The 16,617-nt window shown below is 41.4% G+C and overlaps 1 protein-coding gene across 1 annotated transcript in view; it reads right to left on the reverse strand.

The window, feature by feature from the left end:
* The window catches only part of LOC115091497 (high affinity choline transporter 1-like), an 86,293-nt gene that overhangs the window by 20,358 nt on the left and 49,318 nt on the right, over nucleotides 1–16,617 (reverse strand). The window contains exon 7 of the mRNA XM_029601708.1: nucleotides 9,714–9,931. Coding sequence (XP_029457568.1) covers nucleotides 9,714–9,931 — 218 coding nt within the window. The remainder of the gene's footprint in view (nucleotides 1–9,713; nucleotides 9,932–16,617) is intronic.

The raw sequence follows: 16,617 nt of genomic DNA on the forward strand, positions 1-16,617 counted from the left end.
CTCCGGAAGGGCGATCCAGGCATCTACCACCCTCTCCGTGAAGAAATACTCCCTGATATTGGTTCTGAGTCTTCCTCCCTGGAGTTTTAAATCATGACCCCTAGTTCTGCTGATTTTTTTCCAACGGAAAAGGTTTGTTGTTGACTTTGGATCATTAAAACCTTTCAAGTATCTGAACATCTGTATCATATCACCTCTGCTCCTCCTTTCCTCCAGGGTATACATATTTAGGTTCTTTAATCTCGCCTCATAAGTCATTCGATGAAGACCATCCACCTTTTTGGTCGCCCTTCTCTGGACCACCTCCATCCTGCATCTGTCACTTCGGAGATACGGTCTCCAGAACTGAGCACAGTACTCCAGGGGAGGTCTCACCAAGGACGTGTATAAGGGGATAATTACTTCCCTTTTCTTACTCGATATTCCTCTCTCTATGCAGCCCAGCATTCTTCTGGCTTTAGATTTGAAAATGCAATTTATACATGCTATTTCCTCCCCAACCTAAACATGCCCTCAGGAATGCCTCGTGATAATGTGGGTAAAAGTGCGCAGGTTGCAAACCAATGCACATACATTTGCTTGCATGGAGTGTGAGCAATTTTCAAAACCAATATACATGGACAAAAAGCTTGTTCAGCTTTCAGAATTGCCCTCCCAATGCTACATTTTTACATATCATTGGCTTAGAACAAAGGATGGCATGGCCTGATTTATACCACAGATCTATGTTGCTCTGTAGGGAATATTCCAGTTCTTGCTAACAGGACAAGCAGCTAAGATGGACTCTAACATCAGTAAAAATGAACATTGGCCTGTTTGGCTATCTGCAGCAAAATACAAGATTAGAGAGACTTTGCCGTTGCTATGTACATGACCAGCCTGACAGATTTATAGGCCCTCCCAGCCTAGCTAGAATCAGGGATGCCCAGAGAAACACAAGGACAATTGGGGCTGTGTGAATCTCTACAGCCAGAACACTAGGGGCCGAGGAGAGGAACAGAAGCAGGAGACTTTCCAAACACAGAGACGATGTAAGTGGAGGAAGCAGCAGCCACTGAGGAGAACCACGAGTCCAAAGATACTTCAGATTAGGAACAGATAAAGATGGACTCCTCAGGAGGCGGAGTCTGGTAACCCCACCCACCATGCTGACTTCACTGCAGCAACACCTCCGGACTGCCAAAAGAGGGCCCGCTGGGAAGGCTTGTCTTACCATTTGCTCTTCAGTCACTGGACGTTGTTAACTTGCTGCTAATTGCTGCTAAAGTTCTGCACAATGCACTTTACAAGTGCCTATTTGTTCCATTTCTGCAGCTGGATTCCTCAGGAGGTAGAGCCTGGTAACCCTGCCACCATGCTGACATCACTGCAGTAATGCTTCTGGACTGCCACTGTTGGAAACAGGATGCTGGGCTTGATGGACCCTTGGTCTGACCCAGTATGTCATATTCTTATGTTCAAAAGAGGTGGCCTGCTGGTGGGCCACTGGTGAAAGACAACAGCAAAGGGTGTTGCCCCTTTTCTCATCCCTTTGCTTGGCCCTTTGTTTGGACTTATAGCTGGTGGCACAGGTTTATGTTGTTTTCTGTTTCTTATAGCTAAGTCTGTTAGTATCTCAGTTATTAGTGGTAATGGCCACTATAGTTGCAGTAGTTTACCTAGATATACAAAACCAGTTCTGTGTCCACCGGTACTTCAAATATCACCACATATTCCTTTTCAGAAAAACTGGCTTAAAACTACAACAAATTTTACTTTGTCAATAGCCCATGTCAGTATTTGTTCTATGAAAACAAAGGTTGATATTGTTTATGATATGCTTTAACAGAATGATTTAGATGTACTTTTACTTTCAGAAAGTTGGCATTCTGATAGAGATCTTCCTCTGCTTCAAGCAGCCTGTCCAACAGCTATATGCATTAATCGATGCGCCAGCTCATAAGGTTGGGCATATTCTGGACCAGCTGATCTTGCCTGTTGCAAATGATGATTATGCTGTGTGTAATTTAAAAGTGTCTGACCATAAACTGATTAATTTTAATTTTCATATATATTTGAGCACAAATACCAATATGCATTCAGTGATTAAACTATGTTGTGCTCCTTTTGATACTGAAAAATGTAAGGACACTAGGATGGAAGTTAAACAAGATATTAATTATGAATTGGTTAATTGTTTAGCATCTTCATTGATTGCTAATTTGATGGCCGTTACTGAGCAAATTGCCCTTATAAGGTGCTATCCAATGGTCTGCAGGCATGGTTGGGTACCTTGGTTTACTTCTGAACTGCAAATATCGAAACGTTCAGTTAGAAAGGCAGAATGTAAGTGGAGAAAAGAGCCCATTCTGCAGAATTTAGAACAATTTAGGCATGTGAGATCTCTTCATAGAAGTTTATTTATGCAAGCTAGGAAATCTTATTTTTCTAATAGGCTGTTGAAGTCTTTTGGTCGTCCATTTGAGTTGTTTTCCATCGTGAAAAGTCTTCTTAATCCTATAGAAGCAGTAGGAGAAATGCCCTCTGCTCAAAAATTTACTGATTATTATTGTAGCAAAGCTTTAGCCAGGAAGACCAATAAAGCTCAACTGGTTTGTATCAACTCTCTCCTAAAACTAATCAATAATTCCTGGAACGAGTTTGACACAACCTCTATTTCTGAGGTTGAGTGTTTACAATCAACTTTGGGACAGTCAAGGTGTTTTTAGGTCCCTGTCCAATTTGGTTATTGAACAATTTAAAAGAAGAGTTTATTAATCCATTGACCTTACCGGTTAATTATATCCCTGGCTGAAGGAACTGTACATGACATTTTGAAACAATCAATTGTTTGTCCCATTACTAAAAAAAGTAATCTTCCCTTGGATCAACCTCCCAGTTATCGTCCAATTTCTATTCTGTTATCCCTGGGGAAACTGTTGGAAAAAGTTATGGATCAATTGAATGATTATCGTCAAGTAAATAATTGTCTGCATCCATTTCAGTGTGGTTTTAGATTGCATTATAGCATCAAAATGCTATTAGTATCTATCTGATTATTTGTCGCTTAAATTGGATTCTGGTGTTGCTGTCATTGCAGTTTATCTTGATATTTTGGCAGCATTTGATTCAATCACCATCAGATTCTGTTTGCTAGGTTGCAGCAATTGGGGATAGGAGGAAAGGTTGGTTCGAGTCCTATCTGCAGAATTGTAGTCAACAAGTTAGGTCTGGTTAGATAAGAACATACGTTATGCCATTCTGGGTCAGACCAAGGATCCATCAAGCCCAGTATCCTGTTTCCAACAGTGGCCAACCAAGTCACAAGTACCTGACAAGTACCCAAACATTAGATAAATCACAAGCTTATTAATTGCTTATTAATTACTGTAATAGCAGTTTATGGATTTTTCCTCTAGGAACTTATCCAAACCTTTTGTAAACCCAGTTACACTAAATGCTGTAACGACATCCTACAGTCTTTAATTCCAAAGCTTAACTATGCACTGAATGAAAAATAATTTTCTTCAATTTGTTTTAAATGAGTTACTTGTTAACTTCATGGAGTGCCCCCTGGTCCTTCTGTTATCTGAGAGAGTAAATAACTGATTTACATTAACTTGTTCAAGTCCTTTCATGATTTTGTAGACCTCTATCATATTCCCCCTCAGTCGTCAATTCTCCAAACAGAACAGCTCTAACTTCTTTAGCCTTTCCTCAAAGAGCAGCCGTTCCTTGCCCCTTATCATTTTGGCCGCCCTTCTCTACACTTTCTCCAGTGCAGCTTTATCCTTTTTGAGATGCAGTGCCCAGAATTGCACACAGTATTCAAGGTACAATACAGAGGCATTATGACATCTTCTGTTTTATTTGCCATTCCCTTCCTAATAAATTCTAACATTCTGTTTGCTTTTTTGATTGCCACAGCACACTGGGCCAACGATTTCAATGTATTATTCACTATGATGCCTAGATCTCTTTCCTGGGTGGTAACTCCTAAGATAAAACCTAATATTTGGGCCGATACAGAAAAACCCGCAGGAGAGCCGGTGAGCGTCTGCTCTCCCGGCGCGTGCCCAGGCCACTCTCTTGGGCGCGTGATTCAGAAAGAAAAAATATGCAAATGAGGGTCCGCAGTAAAAGGAGGCACTAGGGACGCTAGCGTGTCCCTAGCGCCTCCTTTTTGACAGAAGCGGCGGCTGACAGCCACGGGTTTGGAAAATGGACGCCAGCAAAATTGAGCGTCCGTCTTCCAACCCGCGGGCCGCGAGCAGATTTTACATTTTTTTTATTTTTTATTTAAATTTTTTTTTTATTTTTGGAGCTTCCGACTTAATATCACTATGATATTAAGTTGGAGGATGTACAGAAAAGCATTTTTTTCTGCTTTTCTGTATACTTTCCTGGTGCCGGCCGAAATTAATCCCTGCCTTTGGCAGGCATTAATTTCTGAAAGTAAAATGTGCAGCTTGGCTGCACATTTTACTTTCTGTATCACGCGGGAATAACTAATAGGGCCATCAACATGCATTTGCATGTTGCAGGCGCTATTAGTTTCGGGGAGGGGTGTTGGCTACGCGTTTTCCACGTGCTATTACCCCTTACTGTATAAGGGGTAAAAATAGCGCGTCGAAAATGCACGTCCAACCGGGGGCTAACAGTGCGCTCGGCCTGAGCGCACTTTACTGCATCGGCCCGATTGTGTAACTACAGCAGTATGCATCACTTTGCACTTGTCCATGTTAAATGTCATTTGCCATTTGGAAGCCCAATCTTCCAGTCTTGCAAGGTCGTCCTGCAATTCATCATAATCCACTTGAGATTTAACTACTCTGCATAATTTTGAGTCATCTGTAAATCTGACCATCTAACTCGTCGTACTCCTTTCCAGATCATTTATAAATATATTAGAAAGCTCTGGTCCAAGTACAGATCCCTGAGGCACTCCACTGTTTACATTTTTCCACTGTGAAAACCTACCATTTAATCCTACTCTCTGTTTCCTGTCTTTTAACCAGCTTGCAATCCACAAAAGGACATCGCCTCCTATCCCTTGACTTTTTAGTTTTCTTAGAAGCCTTGTTCCTCTATTTCCTCTTGGTTTTCTACTGATGTTGGGGTCTGCAAGGATCCTCTTTTTTGTCTAATATTTACCTTTTACACTGTGTTTCATTTTGGATTCATTGAATATTTATTTTCATTGTTATGCGGACGATCTTCAACTCTTTTTCCCAGTATCTGTGAATTTAACTGAGACTCTGGGTAATATTTTGATTTCCCTTTAAGCTATTTCTAACTGGTTGAGCAAAAATGATTTGCTTTTAAATGCATCAAAATCAGAAGCTTTATGGATCTCTAGTTCAAGGGACCCTATTAATCTTGTTTCTCTGAATTTTAAAGGAGGAAGCATTAAATTTGTTGACCAGGTCTGTAATTTGGGGATTCAGTTTAGCTTATACCTGTCAACTGAAATCTGTACTATCGAAGGGGTATTTCAAATTGAAATTATTAAAACATATTCATCCTTTTTTAAACCCTACTGATTTTCGCACACTGGTGCAGTCTTTTATCGTGACTACTGTGGATTATTGTAACTTCCTGTATATCAGGCTGCCTAAAAGTAAATTACATGCCTTGCAGATCTTACAAAATTTGGCTGCCTGTTTGATTACAAAGACTTCAATTCGGGAGCATATATCGCATATATTGAGGCAATTGCATTGGCTGCCAGTAATGAAACAATTAAAGTTTAAAGTTTTAATTCTAGTTTATAAAGCCCTTTGAATTGATGTCCCCAAGTATTTGTGAGAGCTTTTCCATTGCTATATCTTTTCTAGAGTTCTGCGATCTTCTGGTTCTCATTTTCTTGAAGTCCCTGATTTTAAAGTGGCTCATTTGTAGTCTACCCGTAGGCGTGCTTTGTCCATAATTGGGGCATCTCTTTGGAATTTGCTTCCCAGGAAATTAAGGCTTGAACAGGATTTTAAAGCATTTAGAAAGCAGTTTAAAAGGTTTCTGTTTTGTGAGGCTTTTCCTGCATAAGATTGTAATATTTTGATGTTTCTTTTATTGCTTATGATCTTATGTCTTTTGTAATTGGTTTTTGTTGTTTTATTGATTGTAATTCACCTAACATGATTCTTTCATTATAGGTGAAACATAAATATTTCTTAAATAATTAAATAGGAGCCTCTTTTTATGGCTCTGGGACCAATCTGAGAGCAGGACTTATAAGTGCACTGTCAAGATGTGAACAACTGGCAGACCTAAAGCTGACTGCTTGCTGAACCTGGAAAAAAAACCAAAGGACTTGGAAAAAGAGAGCGAAATCAACCAATTAAAAGCCTTAATTATGCATTCACCTGACCATGCATGAAGCTGCTGAATTATGCATAGGTAAGCCCTTAAAAGCAGCGGGTTGCTAGCACTTAGGGTCATTGTCATTCAATCGTTGCCCAACCAAAGAGGAAGGCGACCCATCCGATTGCTGCTGCCTTCCCTCGACTTTCCTCTTGGCACACTGAGCAGAAGCAACTTGTGGAGACAGAGGGCAAGGCAGAGCAAGTCCCACCCACTACAGGTATTTGAGATTGAAGAGCTGAACAGCCCTGTTGCTTCAATGACAGGAGGCTGTCCTCTCTACCTCCACACCGAAGACTTGAAAAGGGAGAAATCACCAGACCGAGGACCCAGAGAGCGTGTGTCACTGCAATATCCCATGTTGGTGAAAAACTGTGGGCTTCCATCCCGTTTAGTGAGTTATGAAGTTTAGGATTTTTAGCACTTTATATATGCACGTCCTTGCTAGAGGGATGTGATGCTAATTGCAATCTGATAAGCACTTTTGTCAAGCATGCTTTCATAATTATTGTTTTCTTATTTTTTGTTTCTCTAATGATGTTATGTTTTTGTATGAATGTGAACCCTGGGCCGAGATGAGAGTTGTCTCCACCCACAGGGAGGAGCCCGTGGACCTTACCATTGGTAGGCATTGTCTCAGCGACGTAGGACACAGCTGTAGTTAGAGAGCAAGCTCGCAGAGTGGGAAGATGTAAATAGTACAGTTCTGAGCAATGGGGTAAACCAAGGTGTTACCACTGATGTGATGATCCAGTAGTGACCCGCAGAGCGAGGTACGCCGGAAGTTCCCTCACGTTGGGTGGAGAATACCTCAGTAGGACAGCTCCGGTAGTGGCATGCAGGGCGGAGTATGCCGAGGAATCTGTACAGTAGAAAGATGATGATGAAGACTGAGGTGCAGGAACCCAGACGGGATCTTGTAGCTTGTTGAGAGAATCCCCAGTAGCTCAGTGGAGATTGGAAATAGTTACTGAAGAGGAGGCGGTAGTGGCACGAGGCTTGGGGTACACCGCAGGGAGTTTCAGCAAGCTTGAGTCGTTGAAGTCTGTAAAGTAGTATTCACAATGGAAGTTCCAGGTAAAGGTCCCAAGGCAAGGCTCAGGTATATTCCCGAGGCAGAGAAGCTCTCTGAGGAGCGGATAGCCAGGAGCGTGGAAGGGCCCTCAAGGAGCGGGTACCTAGCGCGTCCAGTAGCCAACAGGGAAATCTGGAACTGGAAGTCCAAGCATAGAGTGGATTCAGCAATGAGGAGACTCCTTGCTAACTTGTAGTAGCAGAGGGCCGGTAGGCTTAAGTACAGCATCGGATTGATGTCATCCGGAGGGGACGCCCCCAAGGTTCCCGCCATGACGTGTACAAAGGAGGCCCTTGTGCGCACGCGCCTAGGTGACTCTGGATCAAAAATGGTGGTCGTCAGTGCCCAAGCTGTCCCGGGGATTCTGAGGAGGTTGGTTTTGGCTAGCGGAGACTGCCACTCTCCCGATGATTGATGGTGCAGGGAAAAAGGAGGTGAGCATAAGAGGTCGCAGCTGTCTGCGACCTCTTATGCTCACCTCCTTGCAAGACTGCAGGATCACCTTGCATGAATTGCAGGACGACCTTGCATGAATTGCAGGACGACCTTGCAAGACTGGAAGATTGGGCTTCCAAATGGCAAATGACATTTAACATGGACAAGTAACATGGACAGGCGTAACAAATGATAAGCGCTGTCCCTGTATTAGTGTCATTACTGTAGCCTCTGAATAAATAAGATTTTCCTCAAACTATTTGATAAATTCCTTAAGCAAGAGAACGGGAGATCGCTGATAAACAAAGGAAGTAAAAATGGGGTGGAATAGGAAATCCTAACTGCTCTCCCTACTGTCTCCAGTAACCTGCCAAAATTTAATACGAAGGCTCCACAATGTTGCTGCTTCCTTTGAGGCATTTTTTCAGTGATCCTTCTTCAGGCTGTCTGAAATGGGAAGTAAGGTATTAGCTAGGAGAACTGGTAAAGCAGGAGTGAAACAGGAGGTGTCAGAAAATATGTTATTAATTTGTGTTTATTGATAATTACCTATATTCAGTGTAGTCAGTAATCAATAGGCCATTAGAGAAACATAAGCATTAATTCCCATATGCCTTTTCTCTTTTAAACCTCAGCACTAGTCAAAAAGCCTCTGCTGGATACATTCCAGTCCCCCCTTCCCAGTCCTTGAAAAGAGCTGCTTTGAAGCTAATTCCTTATCTATAGTGGATGAGGACTGTTCAAGGTTTGAATTTTATGGCCTTATGCAGCATCAACCATTTGGTTTCTCAGGCATGTAGAAAAGTCCTTTTCCTTTAATTAAATGCACCTGGAGTTTCCCCCGGATAGGAAGGAATACGTAATCTCCTATCTCTGAACTGTTAGAAGAAAGAAAAAAACAGTAAGAGTGTTTTTTTGCCTGACACTGCCTCCATGAAAGGAATTCAGGCAGTTTTTTTTTTATTAAGCAGGAAACCTCCCATTTCTTCATATCCTGAATTGAAGAGGAAAACACAATTTTAATTAATCTGTTTGAAACTATTCAAGGTTTCAAAACATTTTCTTCAAAGGCTAATTATTGAAGTATTGACAGAAATAATACGGTTGCCCAAGATTATGGATTTTGGGGATTGTAAAAATGGGAAGCGAACAAAGGAAGGGACTACTTTGGCATTTTCCTGACACGTGCAGCTGAGAGAGACAAAGAGCGGGACTGCTTCAGATATCTGGTAAAAATTATTTTTATTTCCAGCATATGAGAACTCAATTTTTAAATTAATTGCTATTGTTTCTAAAATTGGCATATGAATTAGAAATGCATTAGTTAAATAAAAAAATAAAATTATGTGTCTAGTAGACCTATATTTAATATTGATCTTATCTGTTACTGTAGTAATGGTCTTTTTTATTAATAGTAATGTATTGCTTGATTAGAATAAGATTTACAAATGGAAATTTTTCATAGAATCATTTAGAGATTTTAAGATTTAATATTTTTCTTTATCTGGAATAAAGAAAATATTTTTACTACATATTGTCTGGTTTTATTCTAGCACATGCTGTGCTGCATTAATCATTGGTTAATAAAATTCTGAAGTGAAAAGAAGCCACATCTCTAAATTAAATAATAAACTTCTGTCTATAAGGCAAGAAGGGTAGAAAAAAGGATAAGAAAGGGTTTTCATCTAAGCAGGATTCCCTGGTAAAAACTTTTAATTCTGCTAGTGGTAAACCCCAAAACTTATGCCCTTTTTCCCACAGAGGGACAAATTTAATCAGTAATAAAAACAAATTTAATCCATGGTCAATCAAATCATGATAACTATTTTTAAAGTGGCTAAATTCTTAAGAATAAATCCCTCACCTTTTTCCTTAGAATCTTTTTGTAGATGTTGTGAGCAAACATGGAGCTGGCTGACAGCAGGCATGAATCTGCAGAAGACATGGTAGCAGCAGCAATGGCCCCTAAGCCAATGACGGACACATAGGTGGGACAGAGGTAATGCAGGACAATGGGCAAGACCATGCCAGCTTCTCCTCTTTCAAAGGGTGATGGCAAACCATAGCTTGTCTGATTCCAGTCTGTAATACAAAAGAATGACAATGTCAACTGATTTTTGTCCCCGCATCTTTCTTCAGTGGTTTACTGATTGGCTGCTTCTACAAGGTCTGTTTCAGCTGGTCCTTGCATACTGCCCTCACAGAAAAAGAGAGTGCTGTCATATCTAAATCATTCAAAATCTTTTTGTTTTAGGTGCAGTGTCTGTGTGTGAGAGGGTGTGGATGTAAGGGCTGAGGGGTGAGTGGGTTATATACAGAGAAATTATTAACTTTGAAATTCCTTTTCAGGCTTGTTATGTTCTTTGAGCATTATGTTACTGTTGCTGTGTTACATCATACTAGCAACTGTACTCGTTCTATGCCCAGGCGGCGAGCCTTTTTATTAGCACATCTGCTCTTGTTTTGAGCACAATTTCCCTAGAAATTCACTGTGAGTGTCCCTTCCACATACACACACCCTCATACAGGCTCCCTCACTTTCTGGCACACACACACATCCCCTGATATAGGCTCCTTCTCTGAAACCCACACTCAAGCATCCCGCGCACTCCCCCTCTTATCAACCAAGCTGTCTCTCGCACTCCCCCTGTTTGGCATGGTGCTTAACACCCCACACCCCTTCTCCTCTCTCACACACACATTGTCTCTCACAGGCATCCCCCTCCCCTCATATAGGCTCCCTCTCTCTGAAACCCACACTCAAGCATTCCCCACCTACCCTCTCTTACCTCCCATGCTCTCTCTCACACCCTCCCCACCCCCCTTTCACCAACTATGCTCTCTGTCACCCACCCTCTCTCACACACACATTCTCTCTCACCGGCATCCCCCCCCCCCCCATGCTCTCTCTCACCCTGCTCTCACCCTCCCCTCCCCGACATACATTCTCTCTCACCGGCATGCCACGGGCCCTGTGCTGTTGGCGGCGAAGATGAAGGCCTGGCATGCCGTTCACGGCGAAGATGAAGGCCCAGCGCACCGTTCGCAGCACATGGGGGCCTTCCATTTTCGCCTTGAGCAGAAAATAGCAGCGGAGACCCCGGCATGCCATGAATAGAGCGCGTCTCACGGCACACACTCCATTCGCGGCGAAGATGAAGGCCCGGGCGCGCCGATCGCGGCACACGGGGGCCTTCCCTTTTCGCCACGAACCGTGCACTGGGCCATCATCCTTGCTGCAGGACGTGCTCCGTTCGTGGCATGCCAGGGTCTCCTCTGCTATATTCTGCCTGTCCCGCGATGTCCGCTGTCCTTCGTACTTCTGGCGTGTTTGAGTATCCAAGGTGGCCAGGTAGCCGCCTGCACGATCTATCAGTGGGCTGGGGAACATGTGCGAGCACTGACGGACACACTTTGAAGCCCGATTATATTATAGCGCCATCTATCGGCGGGCTGCGGAACATGCACGAGCACTGAGGGACACACTTCCAAGCCCGATATATTATGGATGTTGTATTAATTTCTGATTAAAGATATAAAAATATCCATTTAGCTAGGTAAATCACTACAAAAGTTGTCCCCAATGAGGTGAATTTTCAAAAGATGTACATGTAAAAATGAGCACGTGTGCAAGTGAAAAGGTACATACATGAGTATATGGTATGTTCAAAACTGCAAAATACGCGCAAAATAGGAGTCCACGAGCAAATGTGCGTGTGTTAAAAAGGGGCGTTCCCAGGGTGGGGTCAACATTTACGTGCATAAATAGATATTTTTAAAATCTGCCAAAGTGGTGTGTATAAGTCTCTTATTTGCATATATTTACTCAGACTCGATATCCTAGTGTAAGTGATCATAAACATCCTAAAAGTGAAAAAAATACTGGGTGGGTGGTCTGGGTGAAATGGGCGTAATTCAGGCTAAAGGGCCAGGAGGGTCTCTACAAACTGCAGTTGGACTGGGTGAACTGGTAGAGTAATTGATAAAAATTGTATTTTCATTGCCGTGTGCATGTTATAAAATCCCAACTTGCGCGTGTAGAAGCTGACTTATGGGAATAAGTGCACCTAAATAACATGAGTACAATCTATTCACATATCTATTTAAAATTTGAAATTCAAATATGTGGGTATATCTCTTATGCACATTTATCTGACTAAATTATGACTTTTCTGGCTACGTAACAGCTTTGGCGCTACTTGGACAATTTTGAACGTATCCATATAATTAGTGACACTTATCCGGCAATATTCTGACCTATCTGGGTATGTAGCAGCAGGTCTATTTGGTAAAGTCTGAAAAGCACTACTTATTCGTCTAAGCAGTGTTTTTCGGACTTATCTGGCTGTGTGCTGTTCCTTAGCCAGATAATCGGTATTTATCTTGATAAGTCCAAAATTGCGCAGCTCGTAGATTTACATACCTGCACATTTATTTATTTATTTATTTATTTATTTATTTATTTATTTATTTCCTATTTTTTCTATACCGGCTTTCATGACAGGGATCACATCAAACCGGTTTACATTTAACAGGGTGTGCAATATACAGAGAATTTGAGCAACTATAACAAGTGCATGGTTAACGGAAATGCAGTTACAATAAAACAGGGAAGTACAACTGGGAGCGGAAGTAGAAAGGAAGATTGAGTGACAGCAAAATTATTTACAGATTATCTGACAGCAAAATTATTTACAGAGATGCAACGCGCATATGTACTTGTATTTTATAAGCTGCGCGTATCATATGTGTACAGGTTATAAAATGCAGTAGTAAATTAATGTGTGCCTGTATTCATGCACATATGGGCGGTTCCTGCAAGCAGTTTTGAAAATTACCCTGCCTATGTTTTATGTAGAATCTTCTGTAAGAAATTTTCAGTTTACTAAACCAAATGAATTTTTTAAGTGCTCAAGATGCTCTGTATGAAAGTATGCATTTTGTTTTCTGGTAGTGTGACACTTCTGTCCATGAAAAGAATTTGAAATGCCTTTAGAACATTAACACTAAAGATTATTTTAAACTGTAAAGCTGTTGCATAGTATTCTGTGCATCTGTAACAAATAGGTAGTGGGATGCAACCCTCTTCATTTAAAAGTCCAAATTAAGATCATAAGAACATAAGATTTGCCATACTGGGTCAGACTGAGGGTCCATCTAGCCCTTTTTTCACAAAATAGGGATGAATCGGGTCTGTAAGCTACATTCCCAGGACAACCTTTCCCTCCACCCTTTGATTATGCTCCTGGGCCCACTTAGAGGATTCATCCTCCCTCTGAGCCCGCCTAAATTTCCCCGGTTTCCCACTCCACGGGGCCAGATAAGACATTCTGGGTGGGCGGTTGTTTTCCCTCTGACTCCAAACCCTCCTCCCCAGCTGCCTCTAAAGTATCAGCATAGGTATATTTGTCCTGTCGGTCTTGTCTCTGAAATTTAGGAGTCTTAGAGTCGTTATGAAAAAGATCAGGGTCCTTTCAATGGAAATAGTTCTGGAAACTCCAACTCTTCATGGTTCTGGCTGGACGAACCTGTTGTAAGCTGATTACAGAGATACTTGAAGTTTGGACAGTCCCGCCAATGATCACAGAAAAGGGTAGTCAAGGGAGTACTCCTACCTCAACCATATCTTGGCTGGCCAGGGACTTCAGTTATATCCAGCTTGTTGGATATCATAGAAGGTCCCCGTGAATGCATGCCAAGATCACTGCCTTGTCATAGTCAATTTGGACTTGCTTCACCATATCCTTCCAAACTAGCGTTTTCACACTCCCAGAGTCCACTATTTAGTTATTATTTATTTATTTAAAATTTTTCTATTCAGACCTTCTTACATTCAGGGCGGATTACAAAAATACACTCACAGTATTTTACAAAAGAGACAAATGTACATAAAATATTTTAAAAAATAAAATGCAAAATAAAAATTTATTTTAGAATGAAAAATAGACAAAAGAACTAAGAGTAGATAAATAGTAAATTATTCATTAAAAACAATATTGAAATGGTAGGTTTTAAGATATTTTTAAATATCTTAAAATCATTACAGTTTCTTAATTCAGTAGGGAGAGTATTTCAAAATATTGGACCTGCTGCCGAGAGTGCTCTTTCACATGTGTCACCGAGGCGTATTAATTTTGGTGAAGGAATATCAAGGAGGTGCTTGGTTGTGATCTGGATGGAGAGTAGAATTTCATAATTGCATTTGCCCAGGGAGAGTATAAATTAAACATTAGGGAATGAACAATTAAACCAAGTTTGTACTGGATTCGGAATGATATGGGTAACTAACGTAATTGTTTTAATATTGGTGTAATATGTTCGCTGCTTGAACTGTTGGTTAATAGTCTTGTGGCAGTATTTTGAATGATTTGTAGTGGATGTATGATGTAAGAACATAAGAACATGCCATACTGGGTCAGACCAAGGGTCCATCAAGCCCAGCATCCTGTTTCCAAGAGTGGCCAATCCAGGCCATAAGAACCTAGCAAGAAAGCTGATCAATAACGAATTACAGTAGTCCATACTTGAAAATAATAATGATTGTAATACAGTTTGGAAATCGTTTGGTTCGAGATAAGGTTTTATATGTTGGAGAAGTTTCAGTTTATAATGAGATATTTGGGTTAGATTTTTTATATGTGCTCGCATGTTCAATGATTGATCAATTTGAATACCTAAATTGCGGATAACTTCAGAAAGTTAATTGATGGATTATTATTAATCAACAAGTCAGAGGGAGTGGAGTCTGATGGAAACCTTGAAAGACAGATTATTTCTGGTTTTTGAATATTAAGAGCAAGTTTATTAGCTGATAACCAGTTTTGAATTGTTAACAATAAATGGATAAAAATTGTTCGGTTTCAGACCACGTTGATTTAATAGGGAAAAAAACTGTATATCGTCGGTGTATAGTCGATAGTGAACATTGAAACTGGCTAAAATTTGACACAGTGGAGTGAGATATATGTTAAATAATAAAGCCGATAGCACAGATCCTTGAGGTACTTCAGATGTAATAGTTTTCCACGAGGAAACTTGAGATTATACTTTAACTTGCAATGTGCGATTAGTTATGAATAATGAAAACCAATTGAGAGCATTACCTGTTAAGCCTATTGATTTTAATCGATTTCTTAAGATACTATGATCAATCGTATCAAAAGCAGCCAAGATATTTAATAATACCAAGATAAAAGTTGTGCCTTGTTCAAATCCACGTCTGATTAGATCAAAGGAAGATTGCAATAGGAGTTCTGTATTGTGTAGTTTACGGAAAACAAATAGATATTGGTCAAGAACGTTGAAGTTTTTGATAAATGAGGAAAGATGTTTTAGTACACACGTCTCAAGAATTTTTGCTATATAACATAATGAGGAGATTGGGTGATAATTTGCAAATATGCAAATTAAGCTTGTTGGAACACCATCTAGCTCGACTGAAATCATAAATGTAGAAACTCCTTGGCTGGAGACATCCATAAAGTTACAAAAGTGTGGTGTGACAGCATTAATGTCCATCGCCTTATCTTCCCTGTGGGGACAGTCTGTGGTGAAATGGCTCTTTTCGCTACAACTGAAGCAAGGCGGTCTGACTGAGGGTTGCAGGTGAGGTGAAAAGTCTGGGCAGACCTGCGCTGCTGACAGTCGAAACCTCTGAGTCTTAGGACTCCGCTGTCCTCTATCCAAGTTGAGGAGCTGCTCTCGGAAGCATGGCGATTCAGACATGGTCTGAGCCTGATGATAGGACTCCGTTACTTCCAGGGCCTTTTCAACAGTAAGGCGTGGGTGTCAGCAAACCCACTGCTGCATGGGCGGGTCGAGGCTGTCCTGGAACTGTTCCAGCAGAGCCACTTTGGCTACCTCCACTCCAGTTTTCCCTTCCGGGTGCAGCCACTTTCAGGCAGCATCTTTAAGCCTGTGGAATAGGTTCCTAGAGTTTTCTCCAGTCTGTAGAATCCTCTGCCGAAATCACTATTAGTAGGCTTCTGGGGTGAGCCCCGCTCTCTTTAGAATGGTTGCCTTGACTTACAGGTAGGTGGAACTCCCTTCTGGATTAGCTGTTTGGTTGGCATCTTGACTAGGCCAGGTGAGTAGATTCCCCAGATAGGTAGCCCACCTGTTCTCTGGCCAATTGCCAGTCATGTTGTGTGCTCAAAAAAAGCCATCAGGGTTCATCTTAAGGAGTGTCGGTGACACTGAAGTTAGACTGGTTATGGCCAATTGGGCTATCTGCATTAGAACTGTATGCTGCTGTGTCACTTGCTCTTGCAATGCCTGCTGCTGATTAATTTGCATTTGCAGGGCATTTTGTAATTGGTGCTGGCCAGTAGCAAGGACTTGGATCACCTGTTCCATCTTCCCTGCTTACTGAGCTGCCTCCAAGTTGCATAACTCTCTGGGGATAGGAAAGCAGGGACCCGCTTAACTCTTCTAGGCCTTGAGGTCTTATACTCTAGTGAAGGGTTTCTCCCTTCACCCAGGATTCTCTGTGGGTCTCAGTCTTAAGGAGGACTGGCAAGGCAGCTGGACAGGACCGGTCCTTTAAGGTACTCTGAGGGAGTTTTCTGTACACTCATTCAGAGAGGAAATATGCTTGAAAAAACAGCCCTAGAGAATAAATACTTTTATGGTCCTAGGAGAAACAGCAAAACCTCGATTAAAGGGTTACATACATGTTTATTAATCCCCTTCAAAAAGTGTAGTAGATTGTGAGGCAAGATTTCCCTTGTGTAAATCCATGCTGGCTGAGTCCCATTAAACCATGCCTT

The sequence above is a fragment of the Rhinatrema bivittatum genome, chromosome 5 (assembly GCF_901001135.1).
Source record: "Rhinatrema bivittatum chromosome 5, aRhiBiv1.1, whole genome shotgun sequence".
Lineage (NCBI taxonomy): Eukaryota > Metazoa > Chordata > Amphibia > Gymnophiona > Rhinatrematidae > Rhinatrema > Rhinatrema bivittatum.